Below are 16,070 nucleotides of genomic sequence, written 5' to 3' on the forward strand. Positions count from 1 at the left end.
CATAAAACAAAAATCTTTATGCAAAAGGAATTTTTTTCCTTATGCCATTAAATATTACTAAAAATCAGCTCTGAAGCACATATGCCACATTTAAGGAGATAAAGGTAAATGTCTTCTCCTATGGACAACGGGTTCTAATCACAGATTCATTAAGGTTATTTTAACCTTAATACAGACAAAACCAGAGTTTTCCTCCATTATCAATCTCATTCTTAGCCTTTTCCCCTAGTCCTCCAAGATACATAAGAAATAACCCCGAGCTTATAAAGTTCTGATTTCATGAAGGAGTTTTCCTCAGATAGGTTTAAGAATATTAGTACTGAGGGATAGTCTTCATTATAGGCTTCTAAAAACTTAGACTTAACCCCTAAAGGTTTTGGACTACTCTATTTACCAAACTGTGACGAGGATATAGCATTTATCTAGTTCTCACAATGTTCAAGGCACTGAACGTTTGTTTGTTTTCTTAAGCTCACAAGCCCATGAGGCGAAACATCATTGACTATATATCACTCCTCTGCAGAGAAGAAACTGAGGCTCAGAAAGGTGCACTGACTTGCCAATGGTTCTGCAGAGTGAGAGTGGCAAAGCCAGGATTGGGATTCAGGCTAAGCTATCTAACTCCTATTTCCTTGCTACCTTCTATATTACCTCAAGAAATGATTTATAAAATAAATCTTAATCACAATTCTACTATAAAAATGTATTTTTAAAATGTATTCTATAAACATAAACAGCTCAAAATAAGGTTTTTAAACACTGTAGTACAGAATGCATAAACCAAGTATCTACCAAATGCTTCCATACAATACCAAAATTTCTCATTTGATTCCCATTTATGAAACTAATTCATAATAGTTCTTTAAAATACTCACAATTATAATAAATGACCTTCCAATTACAAGGCCAAGATATAATGTATGGATAATCCAATACCTATAACATTATTCTGAAATATTTCACAAATACCAGAAGTATTTTTTGACTAAAACACATAGGAATACAAACACAATAAAATATAACAGAAAAAAAAACAAAAGGAGAGACTCTTTCACTTTCTAGAACAGAACCACAAGCTTCTTTCTGTACTTCAGCCTCCATAGCTATAAATTAAAGGGTAATACTAGATAACCTCTGAGATCTCTCTCCCTAAAAAAAGCCCCTATAATCTGCAATAGCAACTAAAACCTCAAACCAGATACTAATTTATGATGCCTGGCACAGAAATGTAGCCTGCTATTGTTGCATACAATTGTTTTAGATAACAAGGAAAATACTAATAATCAAAATACAAATAACCAATCTACTTAGATGTGAAAATACTTAATCTTACTATCAGTTTATCACTGTAATTGTTGTCATTTTAATGCTATATCTCAAAATTATTTAAAAATCATTATGATGCAAACTTTTAGAAATTAACAATTACTCTTTCCAAACCAATTTCATTCTTACAGGAGTTTAAGCACTGAATATATTATATTTACACAGTTCAAAATTCAACAACTGACAAAGTCTACATAAGGAATGAATGCTCAGAATCCCAACCACACTATTATTTAAAATACCTGAAAATTTTCAGGTAGCCACAATTAAATCTAATTGTTTAGAAATATAAATAAGAATGTTTTCTGTAATTATACTTACTGTAATTTACATAACCTGACATTCCTAGAGACTTATAAGAACTTAGTATTGATCAGAATACAAATAAGAATAAAATGATCAAGCATGACTGTTTCTTAAGAAAACAATTTTAGTATCTACCTGTGTCAGTTACAAGTGCAGACCTGCCTGTTTTCATTTTTTTTAACTTTTCCCTTCCTGGAAAGATACCAGTACTTTGTCTTTGTAGGGTATTGACAAACTCAGTCAATTCACACTTCCACATTGATATGTGATGTAGTCTTGAATGAGCATAGAAGTCTGAAATAAAACTGCAGTCTGAAGGTTTGGATGGCACTGAAGGTACTGCCTTGCTAGGAGTAGGTACTGAGGAAGTGCTTTTTGTGCTTGAAGGCCCCTGAACAGTGGAGTGGTGAGCACCATTGATTTTAGTGTTACTGTGCAAAGACAATAATGAAAAAGAATTAGTTCTGTGTGGATTCCGCAAAGCGTCTGTGTTTCTGGTGCTTTGCTGCAACTGCTGCAGAGTGCAGTCTCTAAAGTCAGTGCTGCTCTTCTCAGCTTTCTCCTCCTCCTGAGCAGAGTCTGGAGAAAGCCTGCTGGCAATACTGTTGCCCATGGGCACCAAGCAATCCTGTGTCTTTAAGGCACCATTAGAGCTACAAGTGTGTCCATTAAAAATAGCAGTGCTGCCTCTGGGATGCGGAACTCCGTTTTGCTTCCTTCCTGGAAAGGTCTGTTCCAGATCCATAAAACTAAAATCATTATTTGCATCTTCTTCATTCCAACTGTTCATTCCATTGACTTTGACTTCGTTTTCTGTCTCAATCTTTTTAATTATGTGATTTCTAAAGTAGGAAAAAAAATTTAAGTTAATAAGGTCTGATGTTTATACTAAAACAGTTTTTGCATTTAAACATTTTTTTAGTGGCACACATTTTGATATTTCCCTCTTTAAAAACTACAAATTAAATCACATACTTTATATTTTCTATCCTGACAAAAGATAATTATTCACTAAAACAAAGTAGCAAGGTAACTAGGAAAATTCTAAAATAATAGCCTTTTAGGTTTTTAAAGAATTTTCATTTCAGATAGTCGCAAAGAAGAAATACAATGGAATTTTTATTGTTGAAGAAAAACAAAAACCCCCCCTATTTTCAATTACTTTTCCCACAAAAAAATTAACTAGAATCTATAAGCTCTAAATGCCCAGTTCTGAAGCACAGTGCTTGGCATTTACTACACAGTCAAAAAATATTTGCTGAATTAACATGGATAACTTCGATAAAAATGGATTAAAACTTTATTTGAATTCTTACTCATAGTTTTACTTTTAGTTTTTATATAGGAAACTATAAAACACTTTAAATCCAATACTGTTACAATGGGATCAAAGTTGCAAGGCCAGTTAGTGTCAGTCAGAAAAAACCTCAGACTATACTGATTAACCCATTAATGGATCTGATTGCTGCAGAAGTAGAGAAAAAGTAAGAACCAGGTCAACATGTGGGAGTAATTCAGTAAAATTTATATCTAGAAACATGAGGGAGTTATTCAATAAAATTTATAACGAGAAAAATGAGGACTTGCCCTACTGACAAGGGAAATGACATTTCATTTCTAAGAAAAGCATATTTAGATGTCAGAGTGGTCCAAGGCAATCTGGACCAAGTTTTCTGATGACAGGATTATAAATGCAGGACCTATAACAAATACCATGCTAAATTCACACCCTGGCTCTAGATGTTTGTTTAGTAACACTTTGTAATAAAGACAAAATTTGCATTCATAAGAATCATCTAAGTAACAAAAACAAAACGCTTAATTACAGAGCAGTAATTCATTTTACTTGGAAATGTCTACAGCACCAATCCAATTACAGCTCAGGAACAGAATGAAGGATGCTACACATAGTACCAGGGTACAGGTGAAATTACCAAGTTTTGTCTAAAGTCCCTCACTCTAATAACAACCTGGTTTATTAGTAATTACAGTCTCACTACACAAAAAAGTCACATGAGTCAGAAGCTAAACATTACCACCCATTTCTGGGTTGGCTTGGGCTCTGGCTAATCATCTCATGGAACATGGCGGGCAACTCTAAGCAGATCCAATCCTCACATATGATCACTCCAGTGAAAGGGAAAAAGAGGACAAACTGGAAATGGTTAAAAGAAGAAAAAAAGAAAAACCTAATTTGTCCGAGAAAGTCTGCTCCTTGAGATAAAGAGAAAGCAAGAGAACAAAAAATTATATAAGAACAGTTCAAAGAAATTTACAAAATGTACTGAACATACAAAAAGAAAAAAAAACCTCTCAAAAAACAACCAAAGTGATGTAAGTCAGAAAAGTCTTACATCTTGTTTTCTTTGACAAAAACATTAAGATTCTTCACATGCATAACAGCAACACACGCAACAGAAATGCATATACTGGCAAGAAAATAAATTGTCAACATACATTCTTCTTGTACTATAGTTTCTCAGCCTAGACAAATGGACATTTCCAAAGTAGCTATTAAATATACTGGAAATAATGGCTAGGCACAGTGGCTCATGTCTGTAATCCTAGCACTCTGGGAGGCCAAGGCAGGAGGATCGCTCAAGGTCAGGAGTTTGAAACCAGCCTGAGCAAGAGTGAGACCCGTCTCTACTAAAAATAGAAAGAAATTGCCTGGACAACTAAAAATATATAGAAAAAATTAGCTGGGCATGGTGGTGCATGCCTGTAGTCCAGTGGAGGCTGAGGCAGGAGGATTGCTTGAGCCCAGGAGTTTGAGGTTGCTGTGAGCTGGGCTGACGCCACGGCACTCTAGCCCCAGCAACAGAGTGAGACTCTGTCTCAAAAAAAAAAAAAAGAAAAAAGAAAAAATATATATACTGAAAATATCACTGGTAGATATACATTTCTTAGGCAATGCCATAAATGTATTAAAAAAAGTAAAATCTAGTAAGTATATTTTTCCTAAAATTATCACAAAGAATTTGAAAAAGCATATGTCTATTTTCTACTCTTATTAGTGAGGGTATGAAAAAAAAGATAAAGCTATGTATTCTGTGAAAAGGTTTTCTGATATTATATGTTGTACATTACCTCAAAAAAATTAAAAATTTTAGGTAACATAAAAAAAACCCCCAGAATATGCTTATAAATGTGTAAAAGTTAAATAACAAATGACAACAACAAAAATTACAGAAAGTAGTGATATCGGATCCTCCCAGGTTAATTAGACTCTTGGTCTTCTGGAAAAAATATATCCAATTCCCAGAGCAAGCAATTTAATAAATAAGGAGAAGGCTAATGATAATGAACCACCTGATATACAAGTTAAGGCAACACACCAATTAATTATGAAGCCAATTTACCTAGGATTGTCACAATTAAAGCTTAAATCAATATATTTTTTTAAAATCAGCCACATGAAATAAAGTCTAGATTCATTCCCAATTCTACAACCAAGGTTAACCAACTACACTTCTTTGAGATAAAATATTTATAAATTTAGAACTATAGTTATGAATTTTGAATTTTTCAAAAATAACCTAGAAATGTTAACATTTTCTTGAACTGTCTATGCATGGCACACAACAAAAGTATAGCTTGCGTAATTAGTTCAGTTTTTGAGAAAACAACATTCTATAAAAAAATTACTTGTGGGGAAATAATTACTTTCATCAAAATCCATGAAAAAAAAATCTAGTAATTTAAGATCCATTAGTACAACATGAGAATCTAGTATGACTGGAAAAAGTTGTTACATTTTATTTATGAAATTTTCATCATAAAAATATGTCTTTAGCAGAGAATGGACTGTACTCACTGCTAAAAACCAGCTTTGAAGTACCCCCAAACTAGATAAACTTACACCCTGTTGTTGAACTGTTTGGCTATATTGCTTGGACCTGGCACTGGATCCTCAGGTTTGCATACAGGATTAAAGTTGAGACCTTTCTGCACATTGGACTGCTTGGTGTACAGCTGATATGGAATGCAGGAGAGGAGTCGTCCAGCTTTGATGCTGAAACAAAAAAGCAACACCAATTTAGAGTTCAATACTTGGTGAAGTGAAAATGGGCCTCATGAAAAATCAATGCTCTTAAAGACGTAAGTATTTCACCAACAACAGGCCAATGTTTATTCCTTCTTGTTGTTTTAGTGATCCTAATACAATATGATCTTAGAGTGGGGTGAGAAAAACTACAAGCACAGAGCTGGACTAGTCAATATTCTAATCCTCATGACTTGAATATTACTGCTATCCTCTGTTAACTGTTAACATAGAATCACTAAGATTTTATGAAATTTCATCTTATAAATTTCACCTTAAGCTTTTCCAGGATAAGTAAATTGAATGAGGATTCTCAATTTCCACAATTCATGTTAGATCTACTAAATGTGAAAAACTGTAAGATAAAAAAACCTCAACTTTAAGAGTAATAATTTATACTATTTTTATGTGTATAAGAATAGTAAGAGACAAGGCCATTTGAAGCTATGAATTCTAAGGGCACAGAAGCTACCCCATACATCCTATATACCAAATGTGCACTATATATCAAACATGACCACTATTATTCAGGGGAATACTACGACTGTGGTACTAGACAGTACTGGCACTTTAACTGAAACTCCCAAACATCTATTTCCTTTTGTACTTAAAAACTAAAACTAATTTAAGCTGTGTTAAACTGATTTTTATTTTCTAATAAATTATCTACTGTATCTTTAAAAACATCATTTTCACTTCAAATTTAAAAATAACCAACCAATAAGCTTATGCTAACATCCAAATTTTAATACAGGCTCCTTAAGTATTAGGAAATATTTCAAAAATATTTCTGGGTTTTAAACCTAAAATATATACAAAGGAAGTCATCATTTAATTATTTAGAAAAAATTAATTAATAAATAACTAAAAATACGTTTCCTATTGTTTCATAAATCCAAGAGTTTTGACATTTTTATTTTCTTAAATGGCATGCCACAAAACATCTTTAAAAAATAACCATGAGGGCTGGGCGCTGTGGCTCACGCCTGTAATCCTAGCTCTTGGGAGGCCGAGGCGGGCGGATTGCTCAAGGTCAGGAGTTCGAAACCAGCCTGAGCAAGAGCGAGACCCCGTCTCTACTATAAATAGAAAGAAATTAATTGGCCAACTGATATATATATAAAAAATTAGCCGGGCATGGTGGCGCATGCCTGTAGTCCCAGCTACCCGGGAGGCTGAGGCAGAAGGATCACTCGAGCCCAGGAGTTTGAGGTTGCTGTGAGCTAGGCTGACGCCACGGCACTCACTCTAGCCTGGGCAACAAAGCGAGACTCTGTCTCAAAAAAAAAAAAAAAAAAACCATGAAACAACTGAATTGGCTTACAGAAAGCAATTAAAAATACTGAGTCAACAACTGTGAACACAGGAAAACATACTGATATATTCTAAAAATGGAACTATATATCGGCACATACTATGCCCTTTAGATAATTATATCAATAAGTATTTAATAAGTTTACCTAAAGTACCTTAAACTGTATCCAAATACTAAAACTATTAAATTATTTTAGTAAAGGACACACTATACTAGTCACAAGACACTTCAATTTTCATTTACCCAAATGAATTTATTATCAGTTTAACGTTTTATCAAAATTACAGGTTACATTCAAATACTAGAATCAAAATTCTAAAATTAGACCATTTATTACTTTATTCTTTATCAAACTCTTTTTCCTTTAACATTTCGTCTCAATTGCCTAACTATGGATCTTTGTCTTCTTATACTATCAACTCACCTGGTTCCCCTCACCCTCTAAAGAAATACAGGTACTTAATACCTTAAGTAGAATCTTAACCTTAGCTTTCCATTCTTTTCATTGTTGATAGTTATAACTAAGGTATAAGGAGAGAGTGAAACTACACCCAGTGTGCTAGCTGCACATCTCAGGTAAAACCAAAGTGTAATGAACAGGAAAAATGCTCTATTATCATGCTCACTTCACCCATAAGACAGCATGCTGACGTGATGCAGACTCTACAGGTGCTCTCTATGGTCAACACTGATCATACACAAGGTTGTAAGACCTTGTCCAACTTCTAACAAGAGCCATGTGGCCCAGCAGAATTCTTAGGCTTATATAAGAATAAGAGGAGATGGAGAGTGTTACAAAATTAAGATAGTTTAAATACCGCAGGTCTCAAATCAGATATCCTCAGAGATACTCAGTAAAAGGATTAAAGCTCAATGTACTACAGTAATGTTAAACAAAAAAATCCTTATAATCTGAGGCCCAAATCACTATCAGTTGTAAACTCCTGATTATTGCTGCTTATGCATTTATCTAGCTACAGATACATGGACAGAAATATTATCTAAACTATATTTTTTAAAGATCTTCTTTTAAAAAATTTCTCAGGGATAAATTTCTAACATTTACTAACTTCCTAGCTTATCTAAAGCACAAAGGAACCATATCTACATTTTCTATGATTCTTACAAAAAAAAAGAGAACAAAATATCAAAATCTAAATTTCAAAACCAAAAGGAACTGATAGAAAGAAAAGTTTAGATTCTTTTCAGAATTTTTTACCAGAGCTTGTAATGACAGCATTTTCTTTTATATGAAATAAATCTGCACATCAAATATTTTTATACTTCCAAGTCAATGTCCTAGCCATTCTCCATTAGAAAAACAGTATCTAACACCCATATACCCATCCATTCAGGTACCCATCTTCTTCCTTGTTCAAAAGTGGTTTCAAGGCCAAAAAGGATCTACTATGCACCAAGAAAAAGACTGAGCTGGTTTTTACTTATTATTCCATTGCAAATAAAATCACCCTACATGTTCAAGATGGAAATTCCTTTTGTCCTGCCCCCAGTTACCTAAACTTTCCAACCACTCACCAACACAAGACACCATAAGCTCAAAAAAATAAATAACAAGAATGAAAATATGTGTATGACTTCTTCCCCCTCCTTCTATAAGGTGCAGATAATGTTTTTCCACTGTAGATACTGAGCTAAGCTACTCGTTCTTGAGCTCTTGAAGATAAAAAATACATTTTCTAATAAAATATTACCTATAAGTCACTGGGAATTGGTCTAAAATGTGCGGGTTGACTAGGGTTAGCCAAGTAAAAATAATCTCAGAAGAATTTTATAGTGCTGTGAGATTAAAATGTAAATGACTTATCAATTTTTTTTTTAAAAAAGACAAAATTCTACTAGAAACTATAGTTATATAAATATTCCATGCAAAGTAAATTGAGGCAGGCAGGACACAAAAAAACACAAGCAGAATAAAAAAAGTCTTGAGAGATAAAACTGCAATCAACTTTTATTTATTTAAATGAGTTGAATATGCACTCTAATATTTGACAATGAATGTAATCAGAAACTATAGCTTTAGCCATACATAAGTACATGACAAATTTGCTAATGTAAATACATTGAGAGTTTTAAATTCTGATTGGGAAGTCCTACTAACAGATTCTAGTAAGTTGGCATGAAACAGAACAATAAATGACCATTCTCTCACAACAGATTTATGTGAGAATCTAATCATAGAAGGCAGGTTCCCACACTGCAAGACTCAACACAAAATCAAGAACAACAAAAACAAGACGAACCTGTAGTAACATAGGTCAATATTATTAAATTGTGTTCCATGACACTCTTCAGGCTTGATGGGCCAGTGGGATATGTCACAGCAGCTTCTCATTATCTACTCTATTTCAAATTTCAATGTGAAATTGTCTCAAGAAAAGGATTATGACTAAAATTCAAAAACCACTACTTATACTATATACAAGTGTGAAATTTACAAAACAAAGGTTTTAGTAAAATAATCTCATACCTTAAACTAATGTACACAGGCTTCCCATTAAAGGACTCCCCTGCCTTTCAGAAGTCAGGTCTCTATAATCACGCCTACATTAACCCAGCTTTAATGACACATACACAGACATCAGGGAATTGTAATGAAAGCAACACCCCACACAATTGGAAGTGGTAGTTCCTTTTTTAAACTGCTCAAGTGAAAACAGTAAAACGACTAATAATAGAAGAGAATAGCATGTCTCTTCCATTAAATAGCTAATATAATGTTTAACTTTTAAAGTACAATAAAATCTCATTAAAACACTGCTGAGAAGAGACTAACCAGATTGGGATAAGATTAATGAAAACAGTGCCATGATTTAACCAAAAGGAATCCATACTATAATGACATAACAGACACTGGCATTTATTTTATATAAATGGGCCAACTCATCTGTAACAAGCTTAATTGAATAACAAAGAACAGACCCAAACAGGAATCAGAATACCTCAATCCTAAATCCTGCTCTGTTCTAAAGACAAATCAGTGAGAACCTTACTGGCTCTGCCTGCTCATATACAAAGTAAGACCAGTAGGCCATATAATCATGATGAACAAAACCACTTTTAGTTATTTAAAAACTGATAATTGAGCCTGACTCTAGATTAAAATAAAATCAATTAAAGTGAATTTAAAAATTTATAACTATCTCAGTTGCTTTTTCTATTGTATTATCTCCCCAGCTGCATTTGGCAAGAAGGGCAGGTGGAAAGAAAACAGCTGTAATGAAAGACAAAGTTTCCTAAGTGAATCATGTTGCCCCAGCAAGAGCCCTTTCTCTCTATTCCTTTACTGTCCATGGAGCTCCTTCATTCCCTCCAAAGCCAAACTCTTGCTAAGATACAAATTCTAGCCTAGCACAGTGACAAGATTGTCTGTGACAACACAGCTCAACTCTGGAGTGATGCTAAATGTTTATACTGAAAACTTTACAAGTTTTTATGGGTAGACACATAACTAAAAGCCATTTAAATAAATCCTATCTAAGGGATGCTAGTGTCAAGTTTAAAAAACCCTTATCTTTAAAATACATTTGACTTTCTGGAGGTATTAATATACTTTTAAACGTCTGGAATGTTCTAATACTTGATAATATTTAATGAATTAATGTAAAATACCAGTAACTTCTTATATTATGCTTTTATAACATGCTAGGCATTGTGCTAGGTAGTTTGCAAAAATGATTTCTATTTCTCATGTAACCACAGCAGATAGATATAGCCTTCTTTTACAAATGAGGAAATAAGGTTCTGAGTGACTGCATGTTTCTAAAATTATATCAGGTTATGCAGATAATGAATTGCTGAATTTGGATGTGAACCCAAGTATGTCTTCAGAGCCCAGGCATAGACTTTTCCACTACTACATTGCTTCTCACTGAATTTATGTGGCTAAATATAATAAAAAGGAACCGAGCAATACTCAATCTGAGGAATAAGTTAATGGAAGGTATCAGAATTAGTAAAAACTGGAATTAGGAAAAAGGTTTGGCAATTGACTTAAAAAGATAATTTCCACGTTTATTTCACTGGCACTTCATTATACAATCTGATCATTCATATATAGATTACAATCTATCCATACATAAAATTCTGATTTTAATATTCTGACTTTTATCTTTTATAAAACCAGCAATCACTCATATGCACTATATACTGTATGCTGTATCAAAATATAAATCATTGAACTTTTGGCATCATCAAGGTTCCAGATGACATACTTAAACTCAGAAAGTTATTATGAATGGCCACCACTAATTTACAACTTATTTCCAAACCAACAGCAGAGAAACCATAATTAATCACTGAGAAATTGTTAATAGTAACATTGCAAATTTCTTTCCTTCCTTGTCCCCACTCCCAGCACTCCAGGCCCACATTATCCTGACGTATTAACATGCTAAGCAAAAATTAAAAAGCCCCAAATACTTAGTAAATATGATATAATTTATTTATATATTAAGCTTATTGTTTATTACACGTCTCTTCCAACAGAATGTAAGTCCATAATAGGTAATGCAGGGATTTTTATTTTGTTTCACTGTTATTTCCCAAGTACAGAACACTACCTAGCCCATAATAGGTACATACATATTTGTTGAATGAATAACATGCTTGATCAATCCCTTCCCATAACTACTTCCTGCTTACCTAAGTCATCTCCCCTAATTCCTGGCAGTATGGATTGCAAGAACACTAACATAATACTTTTAATATGACACTAAATCCTAAGCTAATGAATTATCAATGTGAGGTTAAAGAGTATAGTAGTGTTAAGACAATATTTTTCACTCTGTCGGTTAAGAGGCAATATGTTAGATATGTATTTTTTTTTCCTTTTTTTTTTTTCACTATCTCTGGAATAGATATGTATTTAAATAGAAATAAAAAGCATTTCAATTAAGGAGGATTTTGAAACAGGATCTTCCATTTTTCCTTCTTTGTCAGCAAAGTAATAAACTTATTCCTTCTCAAAACGCTTGTTCTCATTTTTCTGATGTGGCCTCGAGGACAAGTGCCGAGCTTTCAGTACCACAGCCTTGGTGAAAGAGACCCTATCTCTTAGATAAATGAATGAATGAATGAATAAATAAATAAATAAAATAAAAAATTGTTTGCAGATTCTCCCCTACCAATCCCCTGGCTCTTACCTCCACACACTCTAGCTGGGAGTCCTAGGAAATTTTCCAGTTCCTTTAACTCACTCCTGGCCCTTTAAAAACAGGTTTTTTTTTTTTGTTTTTGTTTTTTTTTTTTTTGAGACAGAGTCTCACTTTGTTGTCCAGGCTAGAGTGAGTGCCATGGCGTCAGCCTAGCTCACAGCAACCTCAAACTCCTGGGCTCAAGCGATCCTCCTGCCTCAGCCTCCCGAGTAGCTGGGACTACAGGCATGCGCCACCATGCCCGGCTAATTTTTTATATATATATCAGTTGGCCAATTAATTTCTTTCTATTTATAGTAGAGACGGGGTCTCGCTCTTGCTCAGGCTGGTTTTGAACTCCTGACCTTGAGCAATCCACCCGCCTCGGCCTCCCAAGAGCTAGGATTACAGGCGTGAGCCACAGCGCCCGGCCTAAAAACAGGTTTTATAGTGTGAGACAATGCTACAGTGGGCCAGAGAGCAAGGGAGCTCTGTGAATCAGGTATGCTGGACAATGCCTCCCAGAGAGGTGGGGCTTGAGCTGGGACCTTGGGATGTGTGCCAAAGAAGCTTGGGAAATTTCAAAATAAAATATGAGTCCTTGGTATAAACAGTATTTTGAATTAAGGACCTTTGGAGATTAATAGGCCTAGAAAGAAATATTTTTAATTATTTATTTAATTAAATTTAATAAAAAATTAAACTTACCTTTCCACAATCCATTCTGGTCTAATTACTTTTTCCCCCTTTAATTCTTTAATTTTGGCATTAGGAAGATTTGTGGCAATAATGTGTGTTGTTTTGGATCTGGAATAATACACATGGTATTGACCTCCATGCAACATCATTAGCTTTCTCAATTCCTCAGCAGAAGGATCTGTAAAATTAATATTAAAATATATTAAAAGTTTTATGCATAATAAAGTAGAACCCTAGTGAATAATCCCTTAAATAGGCCAATTTAGAGAACCTCACTGGTTCACTTTCTTCTTGGCCAGTAAACAAAGCTGGGAAGTAAGTCACAAGGTGATAAAGCTATGTTGCCTTATCACATCCTCTTCCCTGGCTGTCAGAGATAGTCAACTAAGACAAAAACATCTACTGTAAGAAATGCCTACCAGAGCAAATAGGGATCTCAAGGAATGACCCAAATACTAATTACAGAGCAAATATTTTTAAATTTGGATATTTTACATATGACCTTGATATTGGTATCTTATGTTTTTAAAAAATTAACACCTATAAAGCCATTTATGGATCACTTCAACTCCTCCAGAGTAATACAAGAATAGTCAGATAAATAAATTAGTCACACTTACTGTAAGTAGACTTACCGTAGGGCTTACTAGTGGACTTTCCTCCTAAAGCTTAATAATTTTAATTTTTATTTAAGAAAATATTTAAAAAGTTAAATGGTTAATCTTAACACATTCCCTAATATCAAACTGAATCAAAGCCAAAACATAAAGCTCACCAATAAAAAAAAATATTCCAGACCAAGAAATCTCATTTTTCAACTTTTAAATTGTTTTATTCTTAATATAGAAAATATCTTAAGCATCTTAATTATCAGAAACATATTAAGAAAATATCTTAAAGAATCAATGTGATTTATGCTTTTCCATAAAAAGAAATGTCTGATTCACTAAAGTTATGTTATGACCTACATTACTAGTAGCACATTAAACTAATTGTTTTCAATCACTTTTCTGTTTCTTTCACCTATCATCCTAATGAATGCTCTAAATCACACCTCCCCTAGCAACAGTTGTACCCAGGAGGTAAGTTTTCACAGGAGGCTTATGCTTCCACTTTGTTATTAAAAGATTTTCCTTAAGCTTTATCAATATAGGTCCAAGTATTATAATAAACGTTTTTATTATGACAACTGTCTAATCAGACAAATTTTAGTCTTAAGAAAAAGGAAAAAAGCCTAATAGCACTTATAGATATGCCAGGTTTGTCTAAGTCTTACAGAACAGAATTTGACACTACTGTTTACACATACTGGCACTATTCAATAGGAATATAATGTGAACCACAAATGCAAGCCACATATATAATTTTCTAGTAGCCTCATTAAAAACAGTAAAAAGGTAAAATTCATTTTAATATTTTAGGCTGGGCACAGTGGCTCAAGCCTGTAATCCTAGCACTTTGGGAGGACTACTTAAAGCCAAGAGTTCAAGACCAGCCCGAGCAACATGGTCAGAACCCTTTGTCTACAAAAAATAGAAAAATTAGTTGGATGTAGTGGTGCATCTATAGTCCCAGTTACTCGGGAAGCTGAGGTGGGAGGATCACTTGAGGCCAGGAGTTTGACATTGCAATGAGCTATGACGATGTCACTGTACTCAAGTTCAGACAACAAAGCAAGACTCTATCTAAAAAACAAAACAAAATTTTAATATTTTAACCCAACAGATCCAAAATATTATTTCAACATGTAATCAATATAAAAAGATACAGATTTTTCAACCCTTTCTTTCATATTAAGTCTCCAGAATCTAGTGTTTATTTTACATTTACTGCACATCCCAATTTAGCCACATTTCAACTGCTTAATACATGTGACTAGTGGCTACCAAACTGGGCAGTGTAACAGAGAATTGAAAACATATTTTTAAATAAAATGTATTCAAAATTCACAACAGAAGATTTTTAGGGGTTAAGAATCACAAAAATTAAACTATAGTATCAGAATGATTTAATGTAAAATAGTGGATATTAAATAGCTAGCCCAAAAGGAATTGTAATTTACTTTGTTTCTCTAATACTAAAGTACTTCCCTGGCCTTATAAAACATCAGTGAAAAGTATCAAATCAAAGGCTAGATTATAATGCATTAATATGGACACCAAATCCAATAAAAAGCACAGAAATCTAAAAAATTAATTTGCAAGTTAATCTATGAATTTCTTAAACTAATTCTAATTCTATTAAATGATTTAAATCGAAAATTGCTGACTGTCCTCTACTTAATTGAAAGATATGCCAGGAACACATTAACTTTGCATATACATACTCATAATGCACTCTCCCCTCTACTAGTTGATCTTCAAAATATAATTACTCTAGAAATTTGGAACTGGAAAACCTAGAGAATTCATTGCCCTTCCACTGGATGAAGTTAAGAGGGTTCTTTGAAGTTCAATTTAGAAAGCTCGTGCATATTCCTCAATGTGAAGTGAACCATGAAAACCAATCTAGTTAAAAGGTAAGATCACATAAACTATGGTGTCAGACTGACCTGGGTTTAATCTTGACTTTAACATTCTTTACTTGTATGACTTTGAACAAGTTACCTAACTCTTTTAGGCTTTCTTATCTTTCTTTGTAAATAAATAAAGCCATAAAAATGAAATAAGTCTGAAGCACAGAAAGTACTCAATATGATCACATTAGAACTCCTTACAAATAATGCATATGACTTGAGGCTCTTGCCCTAGACTCTACACAAAAAAGAAGACAATATGAATATACTGGCACATGGTGGCCCTGACTTTCAAACAAAAACAGAACTGTCAGCAATACACTATGCACAGCAGCCAGAGACTACTCCATCAAACAGCCTGACATGGCATGCTAAAGTCTGGTATGCATGGTAGCTAGTAGAAGCCCTTATTTTGATTTTTTAGACTTTAAAATAGTATTAATATTTCTGATTCTATTTCTTCAGTAGTAGAACATATTTCCTTATTATAATTCAAAAGAACGTAACTGGTAACTGCAGATTTGCATAATTTTTTTTCTTGAGACACAGGGTCTTGCTCTGTTGCCTGGGCTAGAGTACAGTGGTGTCCTCATAGCTCACTACAACCTCAAATTCCTGGACTCAAGCAATCCTCTTGCCTCAGCCTCCCCAGTAGCTGGGACTACAAGTGCATGCCACGACACATGGCTAATATTTTTTTATTTTCTGTAG

At 33.7% G+C, this 16,070-nt stretch overlaps 1 protein-coding gene across 3 annotated transcripts in view; it reads right to left on the reverse strand.

Annotated features, from left to right (window-relative positions):
• Positions 1-16,070, reverse strand: part of REV1 (REV1 DNA directed polymerase) — an 82,764-nt gene that overhangs the window by 32,643 nt on the left and 34,051 nt on the right. For all 3 annotated transcript variants that reach the window (XM_076001032.1, XM_076001031.1, XM_076001033.1), the window contains 3 exons: positions 12,854-13,022; positions 5,495-5,647; positions 1,768-2,474 (listed from right to left, as the gene is read on the reverse strand). In XM_076001032.1, coding sequence (XP_075857147.1) covers positions 1,768-2,474; positions 5,495-5,647; positions 12,854-13,022 — 1,029 coding nt within the window. The remainder of the gene's footprint in view (positions 1-1,767; positions 2,475-5,494; positions 5,648-12,853; positions 13,023-16,070) is intronic.

Source organism: Microcebus murinus, chromosome 3 (assembly GCF_040939455.1).
Source record: "Microcebus murinus isolate Inina chromosome 3, M.murinus_Inina_mat1.0, whole genome shotgun sequence".
In the NCBI taxonomy this organism is placed as follows: Eukaryota; Metazoa; Chordata; class Mammalia; order Primates; family Cheirogaleidae; genus Microcebus; species Microcebus murinus.